The 21,768-nt window shown below is 38.4% G+C and overlaps 1 protein-coding gene across 2 annotated transcripts in view; it reads right to left on the bottom strand.

Moving 5' to 3' along the window:
* The window catches only part of UVRAG (UV radiation resistance associated), a 324,277-nt gene that overhangs the window by 152,034 nt on the left and 150,475 nt on the right, over nt 1-21,768 (bottom strand). For both annotated transcript variants that reach the window (XM_052652384.1, XM_052652385.1), the window contains exon 8: nt 8,925-9,051. In XM_052652384.1, the coding sequence (XP_052508344.1) occupies nt 8,925-9,051 (127 nt within the window). The remainder of the gene's footprint in view (nt 1-8,924; nt 9,052-21,768) is intronic.

Below are 21,768 nucleotides of genomic sequence, written 5' to 3'. Positions count from 1 at the left end.
TACAAAGTCAGTGTTCAAAACCAGTAATTCTGAACCATTCTGGCAAATCCATATTTAACTTGAACATTACCATCCTTTCTTTCTATGATAAAATGGAGATATAAGAATGTGCTGACTATGACTTCACTCTCAGAGTCAAAATGGGTATCTACAAAATCTCAGTCTTCCTTTGTAGCACTGTTTGGCATCAGGAACTCTGAACACAGGCTCTGTCATAACTTGCTATGTGGCTTTGGGCCTCTGAAACTCAGTTTCCTCATCTATAAATTGGATAATAACATATATGATATCTTTATTAATAGGTGGATATAAATAACACTGCCTTTAATTCATAGGACAATTAGTTAGAACAAAATGAGATAAAGAATGGGAAACACATGACACTGCCTGGCACTAACAGAGCATTCTACAGATATTGGTGATTCTCATTACACCTCAGTCTTTTTTAAAATTAATTAATTAATTTTAATTGGAGGCTAATTACTTTACAATATTGTGGTGATTTTTGCCAGACATTGACATGAATCAGCCACAGGAGTACATGTGTCCCCCATCCTGAATGCCCCTCCCACCTCTGTTTCCACCCCATCCCTCTGGGTTGTCCCAGAGCACCAGCTTTGGGTGCCCTGCTTCATGCACTGAATTTGCCCTGGTCATCTCTTTTACATATGGCAATATACATGTTTCAGTGCTATTCTCTCACATCGCCCCACCCTTGCCTTTTCCCACATAGTCCAAATGTCTGTTCTTTACATCTCTTGTCTCTTTTGCTGTCTTGCATATAGGGCTGTCATTACTGTCTTTCTAAATTCCATATATATATGTTAAAATACTGTATTGGTATTATTACCACTCAGTCTTTTAAATGGGATAGAAGTCACTGTTTAGAAGTTCACCTGCTTCAAGGCTGGTGATAGGACTTCTATCAGAATAAAAGGGAAAAATACAACTGGGAACACAAATGAAAAACTATATCTCCCTATCTTTTTACCATATGCCAGAATAACATATATTCCATGGACTTTACACATCCTATTACTGATAAAAGGTGGTATCAACCTATGATTAAGTTTTGGAAAAAACAGAAAGAGTTTAATCATATCATCTGTCAATTGTAAACTTCAGTAAGGTATTTAATGTTTCTGACCATGATTCCTCAACTATAAATGTAAATAATAACTGTACCTACCTAATAAAGTTACTGTGGTGATTAAATCACTCATATCTATGAAGTGACAAGTATGGTAATCTGGGCTTCCCAGGTGGCTCAGATGGTAAAGAACCCGCTTGCAAAGCAGGAGACCCAGATTCGATCCCTGGGTTGGGAAGATCCCCTGAAGAAGGGCATGGCAATTCACTCCAGTATTCTTACCTGGAGAATCCCAAGGACAGAGAAGCCTGGCAGTTCATGGGGTCATACAGAGTTGGATACGACTGAGCAACTATCACTTTCACATGGTAAATGAAATACTGTAGTTATCATTATTTTTGCTTCTCTTAGAAAAAGGCACAAGTTCCTAAGCCCTCTAAACTCCTAGAGTGTTTTCATTTTAAAAACTGATGATCTTGAAAAAGATATGTAGACATACGTGCTACAGGTAGCAGGCAATTTGAGTATTGTAATAGTTAATGGTACTTTCAAAGCGCACACACACACACACACACACACACACAAAAAACAGAAAAAACAAAACCATGTCTTTTCGTAGATTAGACCTCTTAAAATAGATCTTGTATGTACACAACAGCTATCTATTTATTTGGAGTCATTCTAACAGACACTCTAATAGAAAAGGGTCTTGACCATAATATCTCATGATTTTAAATGGCAGTAGCCCAGACTTTCAGGTATAAATGTCAATATGCAACCTGTACTGGAATGCAGATAGTTCTGACAACCATTGTCAAAGAATATACAATTCTTCTACAGTATTTCTCAGGAGAATATCAGTTTTCCCAAATGAATACTAAGCTAGAAACTATAGAAGTCCGCGTTCTTTAGCTCTGATGCTGATAACATTAGACTGATAACTGTAACTGTGATTCAATCCTTCAACAGATATTTACTGAATGCTAATCTGTCCCAGGCACTACCCCTACCCTCAGCGATCTTACAGTCTAGAGACAAACTAGCAAATATGTACAATGCTATAATGGAAAAGCACAGGTGCTATGGAAACACACACTAGTACGTCTAACCTAGCGGATAAGGGGGGAGGAGAAGGAGAAGGGGGCCAGTGAAGAGTTCCTGGAAAAAGTGATAATTAACAGAGGCCTAAATGCTGGTGAGACACACTAAAGCAAATTTTAGTTTCTTTTAGTTCTAAAAGAACTTGCATATGGCTAAAGCATTGAGACTGAAGTGGATCACAGGAGGCATCTTCAGTCAGGAAGGACTTAATTTTAAATGGTACAGATATTCAACAAGGTGAGATATAGGAATAAGACAGAAAACACTGTGCTCCTATTTTCTTAAGATCATTTCAGTTTTACAACTCATCTATTCAACAAGGTGAGATAAAGGAATAAGACAGAAAACACTGTGCTCCTATTTTCTTAAGATCATTTCAGTTTTACAACTCATCTGACCATCATACACACCCTTGCTACACAAAGTGTGTTCCATAGACCAGCAACATCAGCAGAACTTAGAAGCCTGTTAACACTCAGCAGGATACTGACATAGTTATAAGTATTATTATTAATTTCATTTTACAGAGGAAGCCAAGGAACTGGATAAGGGTATATAGCTGGCAAATAATGAGCCAGGCATGCATCAAGAACTTTGAATCAAAATCTATGCCTCTAAATTTAAACTATATTTTTCTAAAATCACTGAAATAAAGTAAAATCACAGTTTCAAGATTATTCTTTAGCCCAACCTGTATTTTATATAGTTCAAAAATTTTAAACTTGTTAGCCATGGCCTATTTTATTCACATTCCAAATACATTCCTAATACAGTAGATTTTGTTTGCCATTACATTTATCTACCCATCTCAATGGTCTGAAATACAGTGAAGACAAACAGGAAGCAAAACAAACAAACAAAAAAACAAAAAAACCATGATGCAATGCAGATAAACTAAGGACAGAGAATTCATGTCCTATATATAATGCACATGACCTAGACACAAGCCACTCAGAGCCTCACTCTATGCTAATGCTCCCTGGGTGCCATATAAGGCACTAACCTAGGCAGTAAGAAGGAAGCTAATATAAAAATGACAAGTTTCTGCCCTCAAAGTTCAAATCAACTAATTGGTAAAATAAGGCAACATCAAAAATACTATGGGGATACAGAAGAGGGATAAAGAAATTTCTGGAAGAGGAAGAAAAAAGCCTCAAAAGAGACACCATATTTAAGCATGTCTTTGAAGAAACAAAATAACTGAACTAAGCAGAGAAAAGGAACGTTTTAGTAACAACAAGCAAAGAGGTGAGAAAGCACAGGAAAAAGACTATTGCTTCTAAATGATGGATTAACATGTATCAGATTTACCCTCTCACTGAGAACAACTAAAATAAAAATCATACAAAAGTATATGCAGCAAGTCTCAGATTCTGGGTAACAGGCAGCCCAGGACAGTGGTTTCTGAGAGAAGGGAAAAAAACTCTGCTGCTTTATCGACTAAGTTTACATAATATTTTAAGCCCTTTGTTGTCATTTCAACAATCTCCACAGCATCTTCACCAGGAGCAGTTTCCACCTCAAGAAACCACTTTCTTGGCCCACCTAACACCTTATCTAAGTTTTATCATGAATTGTAGCAATTCAATCACATCTTCAGCCTTCACTTCTAATTCAAGTTCTCTGGCTATTTCCACATCTGCAGAGCTCTCATGTGACCACGTACTATCAATGAGCAGTAATATTTGGAAAGTAATCTTCTCTCCTAAGCAATAGGTCTCAACAGTAGGCATAAAATATTCAGTACACTATGTTGTAAACAGAGGTACGTGCTGTCTTCCAGGCTTTCTTTTTCCATTTATAGAGCACAGGCAGAGTAGATTTCGCATAATTCTTAAGGGTCCTAGGATTTCAGTTCAGTTGCTCAGTCATGTCCCACTCTTTGCAACCCCACAGACTGTAGCACGCCAGGCCTCCCTGTCCATCACCAACTCCCTGAGTTTACTCACACTCATGTCCATTGAGTCAGTGATGCCATCCAGCCATCTCATCCTCTGTCGTCCCCTTCTCCTCCTGCCTTCAATCTTTCCCAGCATCAGGGTCTTTTGAAATAAGTAAGCTTTTTGCATGAGGTGGCCAAAGTATTGGAGTTTCAGCTTCAGCATCAGTCCTTCCAATGAACACCCAGGACTGATCTCCTTTAGGATGGACTGGTTGGATCTCCTTGCAGTCCAAGGGACTCTCAAGAGTTTTCCCCAACACCACAGTTCAACAGCATCAATTCCACTGCGCTCAATTTTCTTTATAGTCCAACTCTCACATCCATACATGACTACTGGAAAAACCATAGCCTTCACTAGACAGACCTTGGTTGGCAAAGCAATGTCTCTGGTTTTTAATATGCTGTCTAGGTTCATAACTTTCCTTCCAAGGAGCAAGCGTCTTTTTATTTCATGGCTGCAGTCACCATCCACAGTGATTTTGGAGCCCCCCCCAAAATAAAGTCTGCCACTGTTTCCACTGTTTCTCCATCTATTTGCCACAAAGTGATGGGACTGGATGCCATGATCTTCGTTTTCTGAATGTTGAGCTTTAAGGTAACTTTTTCACTCTCCTCTTTCACTTTCATCAAGAGGCTCTTTAGTTCTTCACTTTGTGCCATAAGGGTGGTGTCATCTGCGTATCTTAGGTTATTGATATTTCTCTCAGCAATCTTGATTCCAGCTTGTGCTTCCTCCAGCCCAGTTGTTTCTCATGATGTACTCTGCATATAAGTTAAATAAGCAGGGTGACAATATACAGCCTTGACGTACTCCTCCTATTTGGAACCAGTCTGTTGTTCCATGTCCAGTTCTAACTGTTGCTTCCTGACCTGCATACAGGTTTCTCAAGAGGCAGGTCAGGTGGTCTGGTATTCCCATTTCCTTCAGAATTTTCCACAGTTTATTGTGATCGACATAGTCAAAGGCTTTGGCCTAGTCAATAGAGCAGAAATAGATGTTTTTCTGGAACTCTCTTGCTTTTTTGATGATCCAACGGATGTTGGCAATTTGATCCCTGGTTCCTCTGCCTTTTCTAAAATCAGCTTGAACATCTGGAAGTTCACGGTTCACATATTGTTGAAGCCTGGCTTGGAGAATTTTGAGCATTAACTTTATAAGCATGTGAGATGAGTGTAACTGTGTGGTAGTTTGAGCTTCAGTTCAGTTCAGTTCAGTCGCTCAGTCGTGTCCAACTCTTTGCGACCCCATGAATCACAGCACGCCAGGCCTCCCTGTCCATCACCAGCTCCCGGAGTTCACTTAGACTCATGTCCATCGAGCCTGTGATGCCATCCAGCCATCTCATCCTCTGTCGTCCCCTTCTCCTCCTGCCCCCAATCCCTCCCAGCACCAGAGTCTTTTCCAATGAGTCAACTCTTCCCATGAGGTGGCCAAAGTACTGGAGCTTCAGCTTCAGCATCATTCCTTCCAAAGAAATCCCAGGGCTGATCTCCTTGCAGTCCAAGGGACTCTCAAGAGTCTTCTCCAACACCACAGTTCAAAAGCATCAATTCTTTGGCGCTCAGCCTTCTTCACAGTCCAACTCTCACATCCATACATGACCACAGGAAAAACCATAGCCTTGACTAGGCGGACCTTAGTCAGCAAAGTATTGTCTCTGCTTCTGAATATGCTATCTAGGTTGGTCATAACTTTTCTTCCAAGGAGTAAGCGTTTTTTAATTTCATGGCTGCAATCACCATCTGCAGTGATTTTGGAGCCCCCCAAAATAAAGTCTGACACTGTTTCCACATCTATTTCCCACGTAGCTTAGAGAATGGTAAATGAGCACTGGCTTTGACTTAAAGTCACCAGCTGTGTTAGCTCCTAACAAGAGAGTCAGCCTGTTCTTTAAAGCTACGCATTGACTTCTCTTCTTTAGCCATGAAAATCCTAGAAGGCATCTTATTAAATACGGATGTTTTGTTTTCACTAAAAATGTGCTGTTTAGTGTCGCCACCTTCATTCGTTATCTAGCTAAATCTTCTCGATAACTTGCTGCAGCTTCTACGTCTGTACTTGCTGTTTCACCTTGCACTTCTATATTTCAGAGACAGCCTCTTCCCTTAACTTAATGGAGTAACCTCTACTAGCATCAAGCATTTCTTCTGCAGCTTCCTCACCTCTCTCAGCCCTCACAGAATTGAAGGGAGTTAGAGCCCAGCTCTGGATTAGGCTCAGGCTTAGTTGAAGTTTGTGACTGATTTGACCTTCTAAGCAGACCTTAGTCTAAAACTTTCTCTGTATCAGCAATACAGCTATTTAACTTTTTATCATCCATGTACTCAATGAAGTAGCATTTTTAATTTCCTTCAAGAACTTTTCTTTGCATTCATAGCTTGGCTGTTTGGCTCAAGAGCCTAGCTTTCAGCCTATCTTGGCTTCCAACATGCTTTCCTCACTAAGCTTAATCATGTTTAACTTTTGATTTAAAGCAACAGACATATGACTCTTCCTTTCACTTGAACATTTAGAGGTTACTGTCAGGTTATTAACTAACTTAATTTCAGTATTATTGTGGCTCAGGGAATAGGAAGACTCCAGGGGAGGGAGAAAGGGAAATGGCTAGTCAGTGAAACAGAACATATATAACATTTATTAAGTTTATTGTCTTATATGGGTCTGATTTGTGGTGTCCCTAAACAATTACAATTGTACATCAAAGATCACTAATCACAGATCACCATAACAAATACAATAATAATGTAAAAGTCTGAAGTATTGCAGTTCTCATAGATTCTACTCTCAGGTATATTCAAGGGAAATAAAAACATACTTCCCTACAGAAACTTAGATATGAATGTTCACAGAAGCACTATTCGAAGGACAAAACTGGAAACAATCCAAATTTTCATCAATGGATGGATGTACAAATAACAGGTAGTATATCCATGTAACTAAATTGTATTAAAAAAAAAAGTAGTGATGTATGCTACAACATGAATGAACCTTGAAATATTACATTAAATGAAAAAAGTTGGTTATAAAAGATCACATATTGTATGATTCCATTTATAAAAATTGTACAGAAAAGACAAATTTACAGAAGCAGAAAACCAATCAGTGCTCACTTAAGATTTGTGAAAGGGGGCATGAGGATCAACTGTTTAATGGGTACACATTTTCTTTTAGAAGAGACAAATTGTGATCATTGTACAACCCTATGAATAAACACCAAAACACTGATTTATACACTTCTAAATGACCTGCTTGGTATATGAATTAAATCTCAATAGAGCTGTTTAATAGATTGTTTAACAGAGAAAGCAATGGCAACCCACTCCAGTACTCTTGCCTGGAAAATCCCATGGACAGAGGAGCTTGGTAGGCTGCAGTTCATGGGGTTGCTAGGAGTCTCGGACACAACCGAGTGACTTCACTTTTCATTTTCATGCATTGGAGAAGGAAATGGCAACCCACTCCAATATTCTTGTCTGGAGAATCCCAGGGACAGGGGAGCCTGGTGGGCTGCCATCTATGGGGTCACACAGAGTTGGACATGACTGAAGCAACTTAGCAGTAGCAGCAGAGCTGTTTAAAAACTTTTCATAATTTTCTTATGTCATAAAATAATTAGAATAGAGTCACTTTAATAATGTGTGTGTACATGTGTGTGTACATGTGTGTGCACTCAGTCACTCAGTCGTGTCTGACTCTTTGCAAACCCACTGTTGCCTACCAGGCTCCTCTGTCCATGGGATTTTCCAGGCAAGAATACTGGGTTATAGTATAAACTGAACTATAAATATATAATTAGCTTATAGTATAAGTAAATTTTTAAAATTATAAAAAACACAAAAAATTTTGCAAACCAATTTTTAAAAAAGCAGAGTGGGGGGTTACTTTAACAGGTGCTTCAAAAGGAGTATTTCCAATCAGTAAGAAACACAAAATAGTGTTCAACTTCATTAGTCTTAAGGGAAAGAAAAATGAAAATTTCAAGAGGACGCTACAACATACCCACCAGGAAAGCTAAAATACAAAAACAGAAAGTATCAAACACCGACAAGGATGTAGGATGCATTGCTGAATGGAGAAGACGTAATCTGGCAAAACTACTTTGGAAAACTTTTGGATACAACCTACTAAAGCTGAAGATACGTGTATCCTATGACTATGTAATTCTGCTCCTGGGTTTACAGCCAAAAGAAATGCCTTTAAAAAATGTCCTTTAAGAAACATGTAATAATGCTTCCATTCATGGAAGCATTATTTGTTATAGTCCCAAACTAGAAATTAATGAAATGCCAAAAGCAAGATTAAATAAATTCATATTCGTACAGTAGAATACTATTAGCAGTTAAAATAACTAAGACTACATTACATTCAGCTAGGGATGAATCTTACAAACAAAATGTTGAAAGCCAGCACATATAATGTACATATTATATGCTCCTATTGTATACAGTTCAAAATCAGGCAAACTCAATCTATGGTATATGGAGTTAAGGTAGCAGGTTGTCTGGCTAGAGATGCCATGAATGGAAGAGAACATGAAGCTTCTGGGGTTCTGGGGTCCTTATAATGCCTGTTTCCTGATGGGAGATTCTGCTTATGCAGGTGTGTTCAATTTGAAAATGTGAAGTGTGTGTGTGCGCGTATGTACACTTTATGTATCAATTTCAAAATACTTCAAGAAATTTTTAAAATTTGTTTTAGTAAACTTATAAAAGATGACTACTGAAGCCCACGGTGAAAAAGGAAAATTGCTGAACGTGGAGGCTAGGCAGTGTGTCAGGTATTTCACTCACCTTTGTCCTGTAATGCAATCTGCTCTTTATGCAGCAAGACTGCCTCCCGACCCAAAGCTTTCTTCTGTCTTTGCAGTTCATTTCGAAGCACCAAAATTTTTAATTGCAGGCACTCACTTTCTTTTTTCTAAATAATTAAAAATACAGGTAAATTTATGAATATAAACGTTATGACTGAATAATAATATGCACAATGTTTCAAATGTGAGTGGTTTAAAACACTTTAATACTCATGTAACATAGATCTCTTGAGTGATTTAATTATCAGCATCTGTCATTTTAATGGAATGAATACAGATGTAAGCAAAATGCAGATTAGAACTAAATCTAAAGTCTGGGAACAGTTCCTTCTAAAAGACACTATAAAATATCTCAGGCCTCTTTCCTGACACCACAATGCAATATGACACAAGTTAATAATAAAAAAAAAAAAGGGGGGTTTTCCTTGGTGTTTCAGTGGTTAAGAACCTGCCTTACAAGGCAAGGAACACTGGTTCAATCTCTGGTCCCTTCATGCCTCAGAGCAGCTAAGTTTATGCACCACAACTACTGAGCCATGCTCTGGAGCCACAAACCACGACTACTGAAGGCCGTGCGCCTTAGAGCCCGTGCTCCGCAACAAGAGAAGGCGCCCGACGAGAAGCCTGCACACCGCAACCAGTGAGCAGCCCTGGCTCGCTGCAGCTAGAGAAACCCTGCACGTAGTAACGAAGACACACCTCAGCCAAAAACTAACTCAACTTTTTAAAAAAGTCCTACTGGAATTAGAAATTAGACTGATATTGAATTAAAAACAATAACAATAAAGAAACAGAGTTTTCAAAATGTTCAACACAGAGTTACCTTAGGACCCAGCGTTGCACCCAACAGAGTTAAAAACATGTCCATACAAAAGTATGAGTATGACTGTTAGAGCAGCATTACTCATGACAGCCAAACAATGAAATCAATCCAAACGTGCACTATCTGATGACTAGACAAATAAAATGTGGTGGATATACAAAGGAATACTATTTGGCAATAACAACAAGTGAAGTACTGATATATGCTACAACATGGATGAATCCTGAAAACATTATACTAATTGAAAAGAAGCCAGTTTTAAAAGGCCACAGACTCCCATTTATACGAAATTTCCAAAATAAGCAAATCCACAGAAACAAAAAGAAGACTTCCATCCTTACCAAGCTAAACTAAAGGTGCTCTAATAACCCACAGATTTTGGAGAAATCCAAGTAGGGACCTGGTGTTTTCAACCCATCCAAACAGTAACTAACCAAGCCACACCACATCTCCAGTCACAAGCCTGGAGCCTTGTTAACAGCTGTACAATGCAACCTTCTTCCTCCCTACTGGGTAATATCAGAGGCAGCCAAGCAGAGAGAACTTTCACTACTAGGCAGTGGTATTGAAACCACCCTATCATCTACATGGGCAGCTAGAACTCCCATCCTTAATCAACACTATGAACTCCTGTTGCGCAAACACACACACACACACACACACGCACACACACACACACTCCCTCTCTCTCTCTCTCTCACACACACACATCTCTACCACATGGGTGTCAACAGAAGCTTCTTGGGGAACTTGGACTTCTACCCCAACTTGGCAGTAATGAGATGGTTGCTCTTCCTTCCTCTACCAGAGGTGTCAGAGGAAGTCAGGTAAAATAGAAGATTTAAATAACTTCCAGAGACTCATAATACCTCAAATGTACAAGTTTCAATGAAAAATCACTCATGATATTAAGAACTATGAAAATGTCAAAGTAAATAAAAAAGGATAATCAACAAAAGCCAACACTTGAGACAAACAGAAAATATAATTATCTGACAAAGATCTGAGAGTAGCTATCACAAAAATGCTTCAATAGAAATTAAGAACCTATATGGGAATAGAATCTTAAAATGAGTGGATATATGTATAACTGATTCACTATGCTGTACAGCAGAAACTAACACAACATTGTAAATAAACTATACTCTAATAAAAATTAATTTGAAAAAAGAAATTAAGAACATGCTTGAAACAAGTTAAAACAGAACATCTTGACAGAAAAAAAATAGAAAATCTCAATAAAGAAAATGAAAACCTAAGAACTGAAATTTAAAAATTAAATGAATGAGCTCAGAAGAAGAATGCAGGAAACAAAGAAAAGAATCTTTAATCTGGAAGACAGAACAATAGAAACTACCCAGTTTAAACAACAGAGATTCAAATGAACAGAACTGTAGGAATCTGCGGAATGATACCAATTTGTATCATCAAGTACCAGGAGGAAAGTAGAAAGTGGGCAAAAATGAAACGTACTTGTAGAAATAATGGTTACAAATTTTCCAAATTAGGCTGAACTCCAAACAGAATAAACTACATGAAGAAAATCACAACGTAAATGAAACCAAAAGCTATGTTTTTTAAAAGGTCAATACGGATAAACTTCTAGCCAGGCTATCCAAAAGACAGAAACTACTAATATGAGAAATGAAAGAAGGATCATCACAATGATCTCATGGATATTAAAAGAATAATTTAAAATACTATAAACAACTCTATGCCCATAAATTTGATAACTTAGAAGAACGGATCAACTCCATGAAAGACAATCTACCATAACTCACACTAGGAGAAATAGATAATCCACACAGGCATATACACACACACACACCTCACAGTAGGAGAAACAGCATATAAACACACACACATATATGTATATGTATGTATGTATTTCTATTCAGATTATCTGTTTCTCCCAGTGTGAGTTATGGTAGTTATGACAGATTTTATATATATATATATAATTTCTTATATATAAGAAATTAAATCAATAATTAATGACCTTCAAAAACATAAAGCACCAGTCCTGATGGTTTCACTGATGAATTTTACCAAACATTTAAATAAGACATAATACCATTTTTTGAAAATCGCTCCCAAAAGTTCCAGAAGAACTTCCTAACTCATTCTATGAGGCCAGCATCAACCTCACATCAAAATCAAAGACATCACTAGAAAGGAAAATTACATATCAATATTTCTCATAAACATAGGTGCAAAATCCCCAACAAAATATTGGCAAATCAAATCATCTATATATATAAAGAATTATACCATGGCCAAATGAACTGTATTCCAAGTATATAAGACAAAGGTTCAGCTTTCAATAATCAATTAATGGATTCACCACATCAACCAGGCTAAAGAAAAAAACACATAACCATATCAATAGGTACTGAAAAAGCATGCAACAAAATTCAACTAGAAGTAAAGAAGAACTTCATCAATTTAGTAAAGAATACTTGCCAAGAAACCTACTAATATTTGCCAAAATATTTAATGGTGAGAAACTAGATGCTTTCTTCCTATGCTGGAGAACAACACAAGGATGTTCCCCACTTTCACCACTCTCTTAAGCATGTACTGAAAGTCCTAGCTAAGCAATAAGGGAAGAAAAGGAAATAAAAGATATATATATTGGGAAAGAAGAAATGAAATCATCTTTGTTTAGAGACGGTATGATTGTCTATGCAGAAGATTCCAAAGAATCAACAACAACAACAAAAGAGAAACCAAAAAAACCAATCTAAAACCTCCTAGAACTAATAGGTGATTATTAGGAGCAAGGCTGCATGACACAGTTTTAATATACAAAAGTCAACTGCTTTCTTACATAATAACAAAAGATAATGGGGATTTGAAATTAAAAACACAGCATCAATTATATTAGCATGAAAGCATAAAATACTCAGGTATAAATCTAACAAATCATGTAGAAGAGCCACAAGAAGACAACTACAAAACTCCAAAGAAAGTAGTCAAAGGAGACATCCCCCCCAAAATGGAGAATATCCATGATCATGGATAGGAAGATACTATTAAGATATATCAGTTTTCCCCTAGTACAGCCACTATGGAGAACAGTGTGGAGATTCCTTAAAAAATTGCAAATAGAACTCCCTTATGACCCAGCAATCCCACTGCTGGGCATACACACCGAGGAAACCAGAATTGAAAGAGACACATGTACCCCAATGTTCATCGCAGCACTGTTTATAATAGCCAGAACATGGAAACAACCTAGATGTCCATCAGCAGATGAATGGATAAGAAAGCTGTGGTACATATACACAATGGAGTATTACTCAGCCGTTAAAAAGAATTCATTTGAATCAGTTCTGATGAGATGGATGAAACTGGAGCCAATTATACAGAGTGAAGTAAGCCAGAAAGAAAAACACCAATACAGTATACTACCACATATATATGGAATTTAGAAAGATGGCAATGACGACCCTGTATGCAAGACAGGAAAAAAGACACAGATGTGTATAACGGACTTTTGGACTCAGAGGGAGAGGGAGAGGGTGGGATGATTTGGGAGAATGGCATTGTATCATGTATACTATCATGTAAGAATTGAATCGCCAGTCTATGTCCGACGCAGGATACAGCATGCTTGGGGCTGGTGCATGGGGATGACCCACAGAGATGTTATGGGGAGGGAGGTGGGAGGGGGGTTCATGTTTGGGAACACATGTAAGAATTAAAGATTTTAAAATTAAAAAAATAAAAAACTAAAAAAAAAAAAAGATATATCAGTTTTTCCCAACTTGATCTATAGATTTAGCAACATTCCAGCAAGTTATTTTGTGTATATCAACAAACCGATTATAAAGTTTAAAGAGAAGAGCAAAAAACCCAGAGTCACCAACAAAATACTAGAGAAGTACAAAGTAGGAAGACTGACACTATCTTCTGTCAAGACTTACTATAAAGCTACAGTAATCAAGACAATTGGGTATGGGCAAAAGAAGAGACAGACAGATCAACAGAACACAATATAGAGCCCAGAAATATGGTCCCCAACTAATCTTTGAGAAAGGAATAAAAACATCTCAATGGAGAAAGGACAGCCTTTTCACCAAAGGGTGCTGGAACCACTGGACACTCACATACAAATGAACAGAAACAAAATAAAAAATTTAGATACAGACCTATATGTCTCACAAAAATTAACTCAAAATCAGTCACATATCTAAATGTGAAATAAAAATTACTACAACTACACAACTTTTAAAGGATAACAGTGGAGAAAATCCAGGTGGCCTTAGGCTCGGAGATGATTTTCTACATACACCACCAAACGATGGGTCATGAAGGTGGAAACTGTTAAGCCGGACGCCATGAAAACTAAAGCTTGTGCTCTGCAAAAACGGCTATTAGTAGAATGAAAAGAGAAGCCACAGACTGGAAGAAAATATTTGAAAACCAATTATCTGATAAAGGAACAGAATACAAAATGTGCAAAGAACTCTAAAAACTCAACAACAGAAAAATAAACAACCCAGTTAAAAAACAGGCAAACAATCTGAACTATAACCTCACCAAAGAAGATGTAGGGCATATAAAAAACATAATAAAGTAAATAAGCATATGAAAAGATTCTCACTATAGTAAGTCATCAGTGAACTGTAACTCAAACAACAATTAGATACCACTACACAACTATTGGGGCTTCCCTGGCGGCTCAGACGGTAAAGCCTCTGCCTACAATGCAGGAGACCTGGGTTCGATCCCTGGGTCAGGAAGATCCCCTGAAGGAGGAAATGGCAACCCACTCCAGTATTCTTGCCTGGAGAATTCCATGGACAGAGGAGCCTGGTAGGCTACAGTCCATGGGATCGCAGAGTAGGACACAACTGAGCGACTTCACTTCACTTCACACAACTATTAGAATGGTTTAAATCACTCATACTGACAATACTAAATGTTTGCAAGCATGTGGAGCAAAAGCAACTTTCACTCATGGTTGACTGATGGCAGTGCAAAATGGTATAGCCATTTTAGAAGATGGTCTGGCAGTTCCTCACAAAATTAAACATAAGTTTACTATATGATCTAAAAACTGTGTTCCTAGATATTAACCCAAATGAGCCGAAAACTTGTGTTCACATGGAAACCTACACATAAATGTCTATAGCAGCTTTATTCAAAATTGCTAAAACTTGGAAGCAACCAAAATATACCTCAAAAGGTAAAAAGATAAACTGTGGCATATCCAATAACAATGGAGCATTATTCGTCAAAAAAAGAAAAAAGAAAGAAATGAGCTATGAAAAGCTATGAGAAGACATGGAGGCACATTAAATGCATATAGCTAAGCTCAACATTCAGAAAACTAAGATTATGGCATCTGGTCCCAGCACTTCATGGCAAATAGATGGGGAAACAGTGGAAACAGTGTCAGAGCTTATTTTTTTGGGCTCCAAAATAACTGCAGATGGTGACTGCAGCCATGAAATTAAAAGATGCTTACTCTTTGGAAGGAAAGTTATGACCAACCTAGATAGCATATTGAAAAGCAGAGACATTACTTTGCCAACAAAGGTTTGTCTAGTCAAGGCTATGGTTTTTCCAGTGGTCATGTATGGATGTGAGAGTTGGCCTGTGAAGAAAGCTGAGTGCTGAAGAATTAATGCTTTTGAACTGTGGTGTTGGAGAAGACTCTTGAGAGTCCCTTGGACTGCAAGGAGATCCAACCAGTCCATCCTAAAGGAGATCAGTCCTGGGTATTCATTGGAAGGACTGATGCTAAAGCTGAAATTCCAATACTTTGGCCACCTCATGCAAAGAGTTGACTCACTGGAAAAGACCCTGATGCTGGGAGGGATTGGGGGCAGGAGAAGAAGGGGACGACAGAGGATGAGATGGCTGGATGGCATCACCAACTCGATGGATATGAGCTTGAGTGAACTCCGGGAGCTGGTGATGGACAGGGAGGCCTGGCATGCTGTGATTCATGGGGTTACAAAGAGTCTGACATGACTCAACTGAACTGAACTGAAGTAAAAGAAACCAATCTGAAAAAGCTACATGTTGTATCATCCCAACTATGTCACATTCCTATGTTACATTGTTATATTGAGTGCTGCACTCAATATGCCATAAAATTTGGAAAACTCAGCAGTGGCCATACAACTGGAAAAGGTCAGTTTTCATTCCAATCCCAAAGAAAGGCAATGCCAAAGAATGTTCAAACTACCACACAATAGCACTCATCTCACACACTAGCAAGGTAATGCTCAAAATTCTCCAAGCCAGGCTTCAACAGTACGTGACCCAAGAACTTCCAGATGTTCAAGCTGGATTTAGAAAAGGCAGAAAAACCAGAGATCAAATTGCCATCCATTAGATCATAGAAAAAGCAACAGAATTCCACAAAAACATCTGCTTCTGCTTTACTGACTACGCCAAAGCCTTTGCCTATGTGGACCATAACAAACTGTGGACAATTCTTCAAGAGATGGAACACCAGACCATCTTACCTGCCTCCTGAGAAATCTGTATGCAGGTCAAAAAGTAACAGTTAGAACTGGACATGGAACAACAGACTGGTTCCATATTGGGAATGGAGTACATCAAAGATGTATATTGTCACCCTGCTTATTTAACTTATATGCAGAGATCATGAGAAACGCTGGGCTGGATGAAGCACAAGCTGGAGTCAAGATTGCCAGGAGAAATAGCAATAACCTCAGATATGCAGATGACACTACCTTTATTGCAGAAAGCAAAGAAGAACTGAAGAGGCTCTTGATGAAAGTGAAAGAGGAGAGTGAAAAAGCTGACTTAAAACTCAACATTCAAAAAATGAAGATCATGGCATCCAGTCCCATCACTTCATGGCAAACAGATGGGAAAACAATGGAAACAGTGACAGACTTTATTTTCTTGGGCTCCAAAATCACTGCAGATGGTGACTACAGCCATGAAACAAAAAGACGCTTGCTCCTTGGAAGAAAAGTTATGACCAACCTAGACAGCATATTAAAAAGCAGAGAAATTACTTTGCCAACAAAAGTCTGTCTAGTCAAGGCTATGGTTTTTTCAGTAGTCATGTATGGATATGAGAGTTGGACTATAAAGCGAGCTGAGCACTGAAGAATTGATGCTTTTGAACTGTGGTGTTGGAGAAGACTCTTGAGAATCCCTTGGGCTGCAAGGAGATCGGACCAGTCAATCCTAAAGGAACTCAGTCCTGAATATTCATTGGAAGGACTGTTATGCTGAAGCTGAAACTCCAATACTTTGGCCACGTTATCCAAAGAACTGACTCACTGGAAAATGATACTGGGAAAGATGGCAGACAGGAGGAGAAGTGGGTGACAGAGGATAAGATGGTTGGATGGCATCACCGACTTGATGGACACGAGTTTGAGCAAGCTCCAGCACTTGGTCATGGACAGGGAAGCCTGGCGTGCTGCAGTCCACGGGATCACAGAGTCGGACACGACTGAATAACTGAACTGAACTGATGTTACATTCTGAAAAAAAAAAACCCACAAAACTGTGGAAACCGTAAAAAGATCAGCGGTTGCCAGGTGTTCTGAGGGAGGGAGAAAAGAATAAACAGGTGAAGTGTGGGAGATTTTTAGGCCAGTGAAGCGATTCTGTATGACACTTAAAGGTAAAAACATTGTGCATTTGTCAAAACTCAGAATTATACAATACAGAGTGAGTCCTATTGATTCAACAACAGTAACAAATGTGTCACTCTAATACAAGATGTTAACAACAAAAGAAATGGGAGCGGGGAGCTTTCGGTACTTTCTGCACAATTTTTCTGTAAATATAAAACTACTCTAAAACACAAAATTCATTTTTTAAAAAAGTGATAGAACTGTACTTCAAAAAAGTCAATTTTACTGAATCTTAATTTTGTAAAACAAATCCCAGACACATTCTACCAAAGAATCAATTAAGTCTGCTAAATTGTTTGCTTATTTATCTTTCCATAAAAATATTTCCTTTTTAAACCTACACAATCATGCTTTAAACTTAACTTGCCTCCCTTTTAATCCAAATATCCTGGCAGAATTTGCCTCCAGATAAAATGTGAAATCCTACCCCCACAATGAACATATATCTGCCTGCACATGTTTGCATTCACACACTATCACCACACTATGAATGTATGTGCCCTTCTCTCTTAAGTCTTTATCCAGTGTCAAGAATACGGTTTTCATGATTTTCTATGACAAAATTCTTAACTAAATGGTCCTTTTCCCAAGACGTATACTAGGTAAAATTTTAATGGGGAGAAAATACAAAATTAATTCAGTAAACTGAATAAGTTACTAAGCCCTGGGATGAGCTGGTGGAAAACTTTTAAAAGACAAAACTCAGCGTCTCCATTTGATTCCCAGACAATGAGAAAGCACGGGTACTCAGTGAGATGAGTACTGGTATGGCCTTGCTGGGGCAATGGGCATGGAAAATGACTTTTGGTTAACTGTGTGGAAACTACTTTACAGCTATCATCTCTCACCCAAAATGCTTTCTTCCTCATCTCTGAGATACTGATTCTAAACAGATGGTATGATCATCTCTTAAAGACATTCAAGCCAAGAAAACAAGCAGCAAAGCTTATTTCCAATCATTATTACATTTGACTGGAAAATTTTATGAAATACAAGACATTTCTAGGCAATTTTTTTTCTGAACAAATCAAATATTTATGAAGGGCCTGCTACATTTTTTTAGATAAATGAGAAATGGTTTCTGCTTTCTAAGGGTTTGGGTCTAGTGGAGACCAAAGCCATTTTGCCAACGCCTGGTAAAAACAAAAAGCAAAAGTCACTGAGGACACTTATAAAAGAAAGAGGAATCAAGAAACAATCTGGGTATCTTTGGTAATCCAGTGGAGAGATCAGTGTTTTCATATCACTGAGGGAAAAACTATATAAATTCTTAGGAACGATCATTTCCTCCAAAGAGTGTTCATCTTCCTTAACCTGAATTTTTCCACAAAATATGTAAACTAGATTCTACCTGTGTAGAGGAACAAACTAGAAAAGAAAAACAACTCTTCAGAGAACACAAGGATATGCACAAGCAGGACAGTTAATCTGCTCTTATTGCAGGGTACATGCTCAGTTCAGTTCAGGCGCTCAGTCGTGTCCGACTCTTTGCGACCCCATGAATCACAGCACGCCAGGCCTCCCTGTCCTGATTCTAGTAAATATAACCCAGGGTACATGCTCAGACTGGGTTATATTTACTAGAATCAAAGAACTAAGGGTACAAGTTGGTCTACATACTAAACTAATACAGGAAGGCATGTGTATAGTATGTTTGTGTCATAGGCTATGTGCAAAAACTGGCCCATTTACAGAAATATATCTAGTCATTCAAAACCAGAATTGTTGGCTCTAATTTCTGATGAATAAACAAACCCCACCCAAGTGGAATATGGTTCTGCTTCCTTTCAAATGAACCAAAGCACTAAAAGAGCTTAATGTTCCATAAGTATCTTCTAATGGGTTTCTGTGTTCTACTTTCTTGTTAACTCTAAGCACAGATGTCATAAGTGCATTTCTAATGCATCATTTTTAATTGGATATTAGTGTTTTTATACAACACTGTATCTAATCTGAAAATCACAGATATATCCATCTATTTGTAAGCACATACACTCCTTTTTATGCATCTTTATAAAGATAGCGATGGGCAATGTTAAAGATCCATTTCAGAATAACAGACCAATCTGTAAATGACATATTAGACAATTTTCTTCTCATAGATTACACTGGAGCCAAAAAGGCTTAGGCAAAAGTTGTCAAAGCAGGGTCCAGAAAACATGAGGGTTCCTAAAAGACCATTTCAGAGTCTGTGAGATCAAAAATATTTTCATAATACTACTAAGCTGCTATCTCCCCTTTTCACTCTCATTTTCTCATAATTGTATAGTTGACTTTTCCAGAGTAAGATCTGTGATATCACAGCAGACTGACTGCAGAAGTAAATGTGCAGATTCAGCTGTCTTTTGTTAACCCACACATTATCAATAGATATACTCTAAATTCTTTGAGATCTTTAAAATTGTTAGAGTATAAAGGGGACTTGAGTGATTTAGGGCATTATTCATCTATTAGTTTTTCCACCAAAAGTGGAAACAGTTAACAACCTGAAAAAAAGTTTTATATCTATGGCAGTTGTCCTGTAAGTTAACAAATTTGCTTCAAAATGTCATTTACAGGTTATTTCTATTGTACCTATCCCTACTTAACCACTAAGAAAGTGTAAAACTTTCCTTAGAAAATATTTAATCCAATCCAGTAATCTCAGACTCAGTAGCAACATCAGACCTAGAACCCATGTCCAGCTAAGAAGATAAAGTGAAGTGAGTGAAAGTCACTCAGTCGTACCCAACTCTTTGCAACTCCGTGGATTATACAGTCCATAGAGTTCTCCAGGCCAGAATTCTGGAGTGGGTAGCTGTTCCCTTCTCCAGGGGATCTTCCCAACCCAGGAATCAAACCGGGATCTCCTGCATTGCAGGCAGATTCTTTACCAGCTGAGCTACCAGGGAGGACCAAGGAGATGAAGCAAATATATACATAATAATAAAACATAAGGAGTTCTGCTTTTGATATAAGAGAGTAACAAAGTTTAACAAAATATAAGTTTGACCTAACAAACTGGTCCTGCTTCAAGTAACTGCTATAGCTGCTAGGTAAAATGCAAAAAGCTACTATTTGAGGGTTCTAAAGATTGATCAGTGGCAGGCAGATTTAGGGATAAACTCAGAACCTGGTGACACTCGGGGTGAAATGCTCTCTTTCTGTTACTTTGCTCGGAGAGTGAAACACCAACACAAAAACTACTACCATTCTGTCAAGAGGAACGAGAGAAAAGAAATTAGGCAATCCAGGTCACCAGAATGGAGGGAGCTGGAGAATGGGACACCTCTAATTCTGTGTAAATTCCATCTGAGGAGTGCTCTGGTGGTAGCGTGGATAAGACTCTGCCTGCCAATGCAGGCGACACAGGTTGGATCCCCGATCTGGGAAGATTCCACAAGCCACATGCAGGGCAACTAAAGCCCATGAGCCACAGCTCTGGAAGCCCACATACTCCAAGGCCTGGGAGCCCCAGCTACGGAGCCTGTGTGCTGCAACAACGGAAGCATGCCCAGGCTCCACAACAAGAGAAGCCATCACAATGTGAAACCCATGCACCGCAATGAAGGAGCCCCCACTCAGCAACCAGAGAAAGCCCAAGCACAGCAACAAAGACCCAGCGTAACCAAAAATAAACTTAAAAAATTTTTTAAATTCAATCTGAATCCTAAATCATATAGGCATGAGACAACAGAGAGCAGCTGTGCCTAAGGATGAGAGTACTGAACTGAAATCTAAGGCAATGTCCACTGTAGGCCTAACCAAGTTAACTACCTGCTAAAATGAAAACATCAATATCTGAAGCAAAGCAACCAAATCCAGAGATTCCACAAAACTATATCCACAATGTCCAGGGTGTGCAATACTACCCAATAAACAAAAAGCCAGGAAAACGTGACTCACTCTCTTGGGAAGACTATCCACATAGGCCAACTCTGAGATGACCCAGATGTTAAAGTTATCAGACATAGACTGTGAAGTCACTATTATAAATGCACTGTGCTTAGTTGCTCAGTCGTGTCTGACTCTTTGTGACGCCATAGACCACAGCCCACCAGGTTCCTCTGTCCATGGGGTTTCTCCAGGCAAGAATACTGGAATGGGTTGCCATGCCCTCCTCCAAGGAATCTTTCCCACCCAAGGACTGAACCCAGATCTCCAGCATTGCAGGCAGATTGTTTACCACTGAGCTACCTGGGAAGCCCACTATTATAAACATGCTAAGTAGAATAAAAAAGTTAAATATTAGGTTGGTGTAAAGGTAATTACGGTTTTGGATCCTGAATATCATTGTAACTAGGCTCAAACACATCTTTATTAATCAAAATAGGAACCATTACCATCAACACATTTTTGCCAATGAGAAAGAAGTTTGTTTT

This window comes from Budorcas taxicolor, chromosome 15 (assembly GCF_023091745.1).
Source record: "Budorcas taxicolor isolate Tak-1 chromosome 15, Takin1.1, whole genome shotgun sequence".
Taxonomy (NCBI): Eukaryota; Metazoa; Chordata; class Mammalia; order Artiodactyla; family Bovidae; genus Budorcas; species Budorcas taxicolor.
Note: the sequence above shows the minus strand (reverse complement) of the source record. Positions and strands in the feature narration are given on the sequence as shown.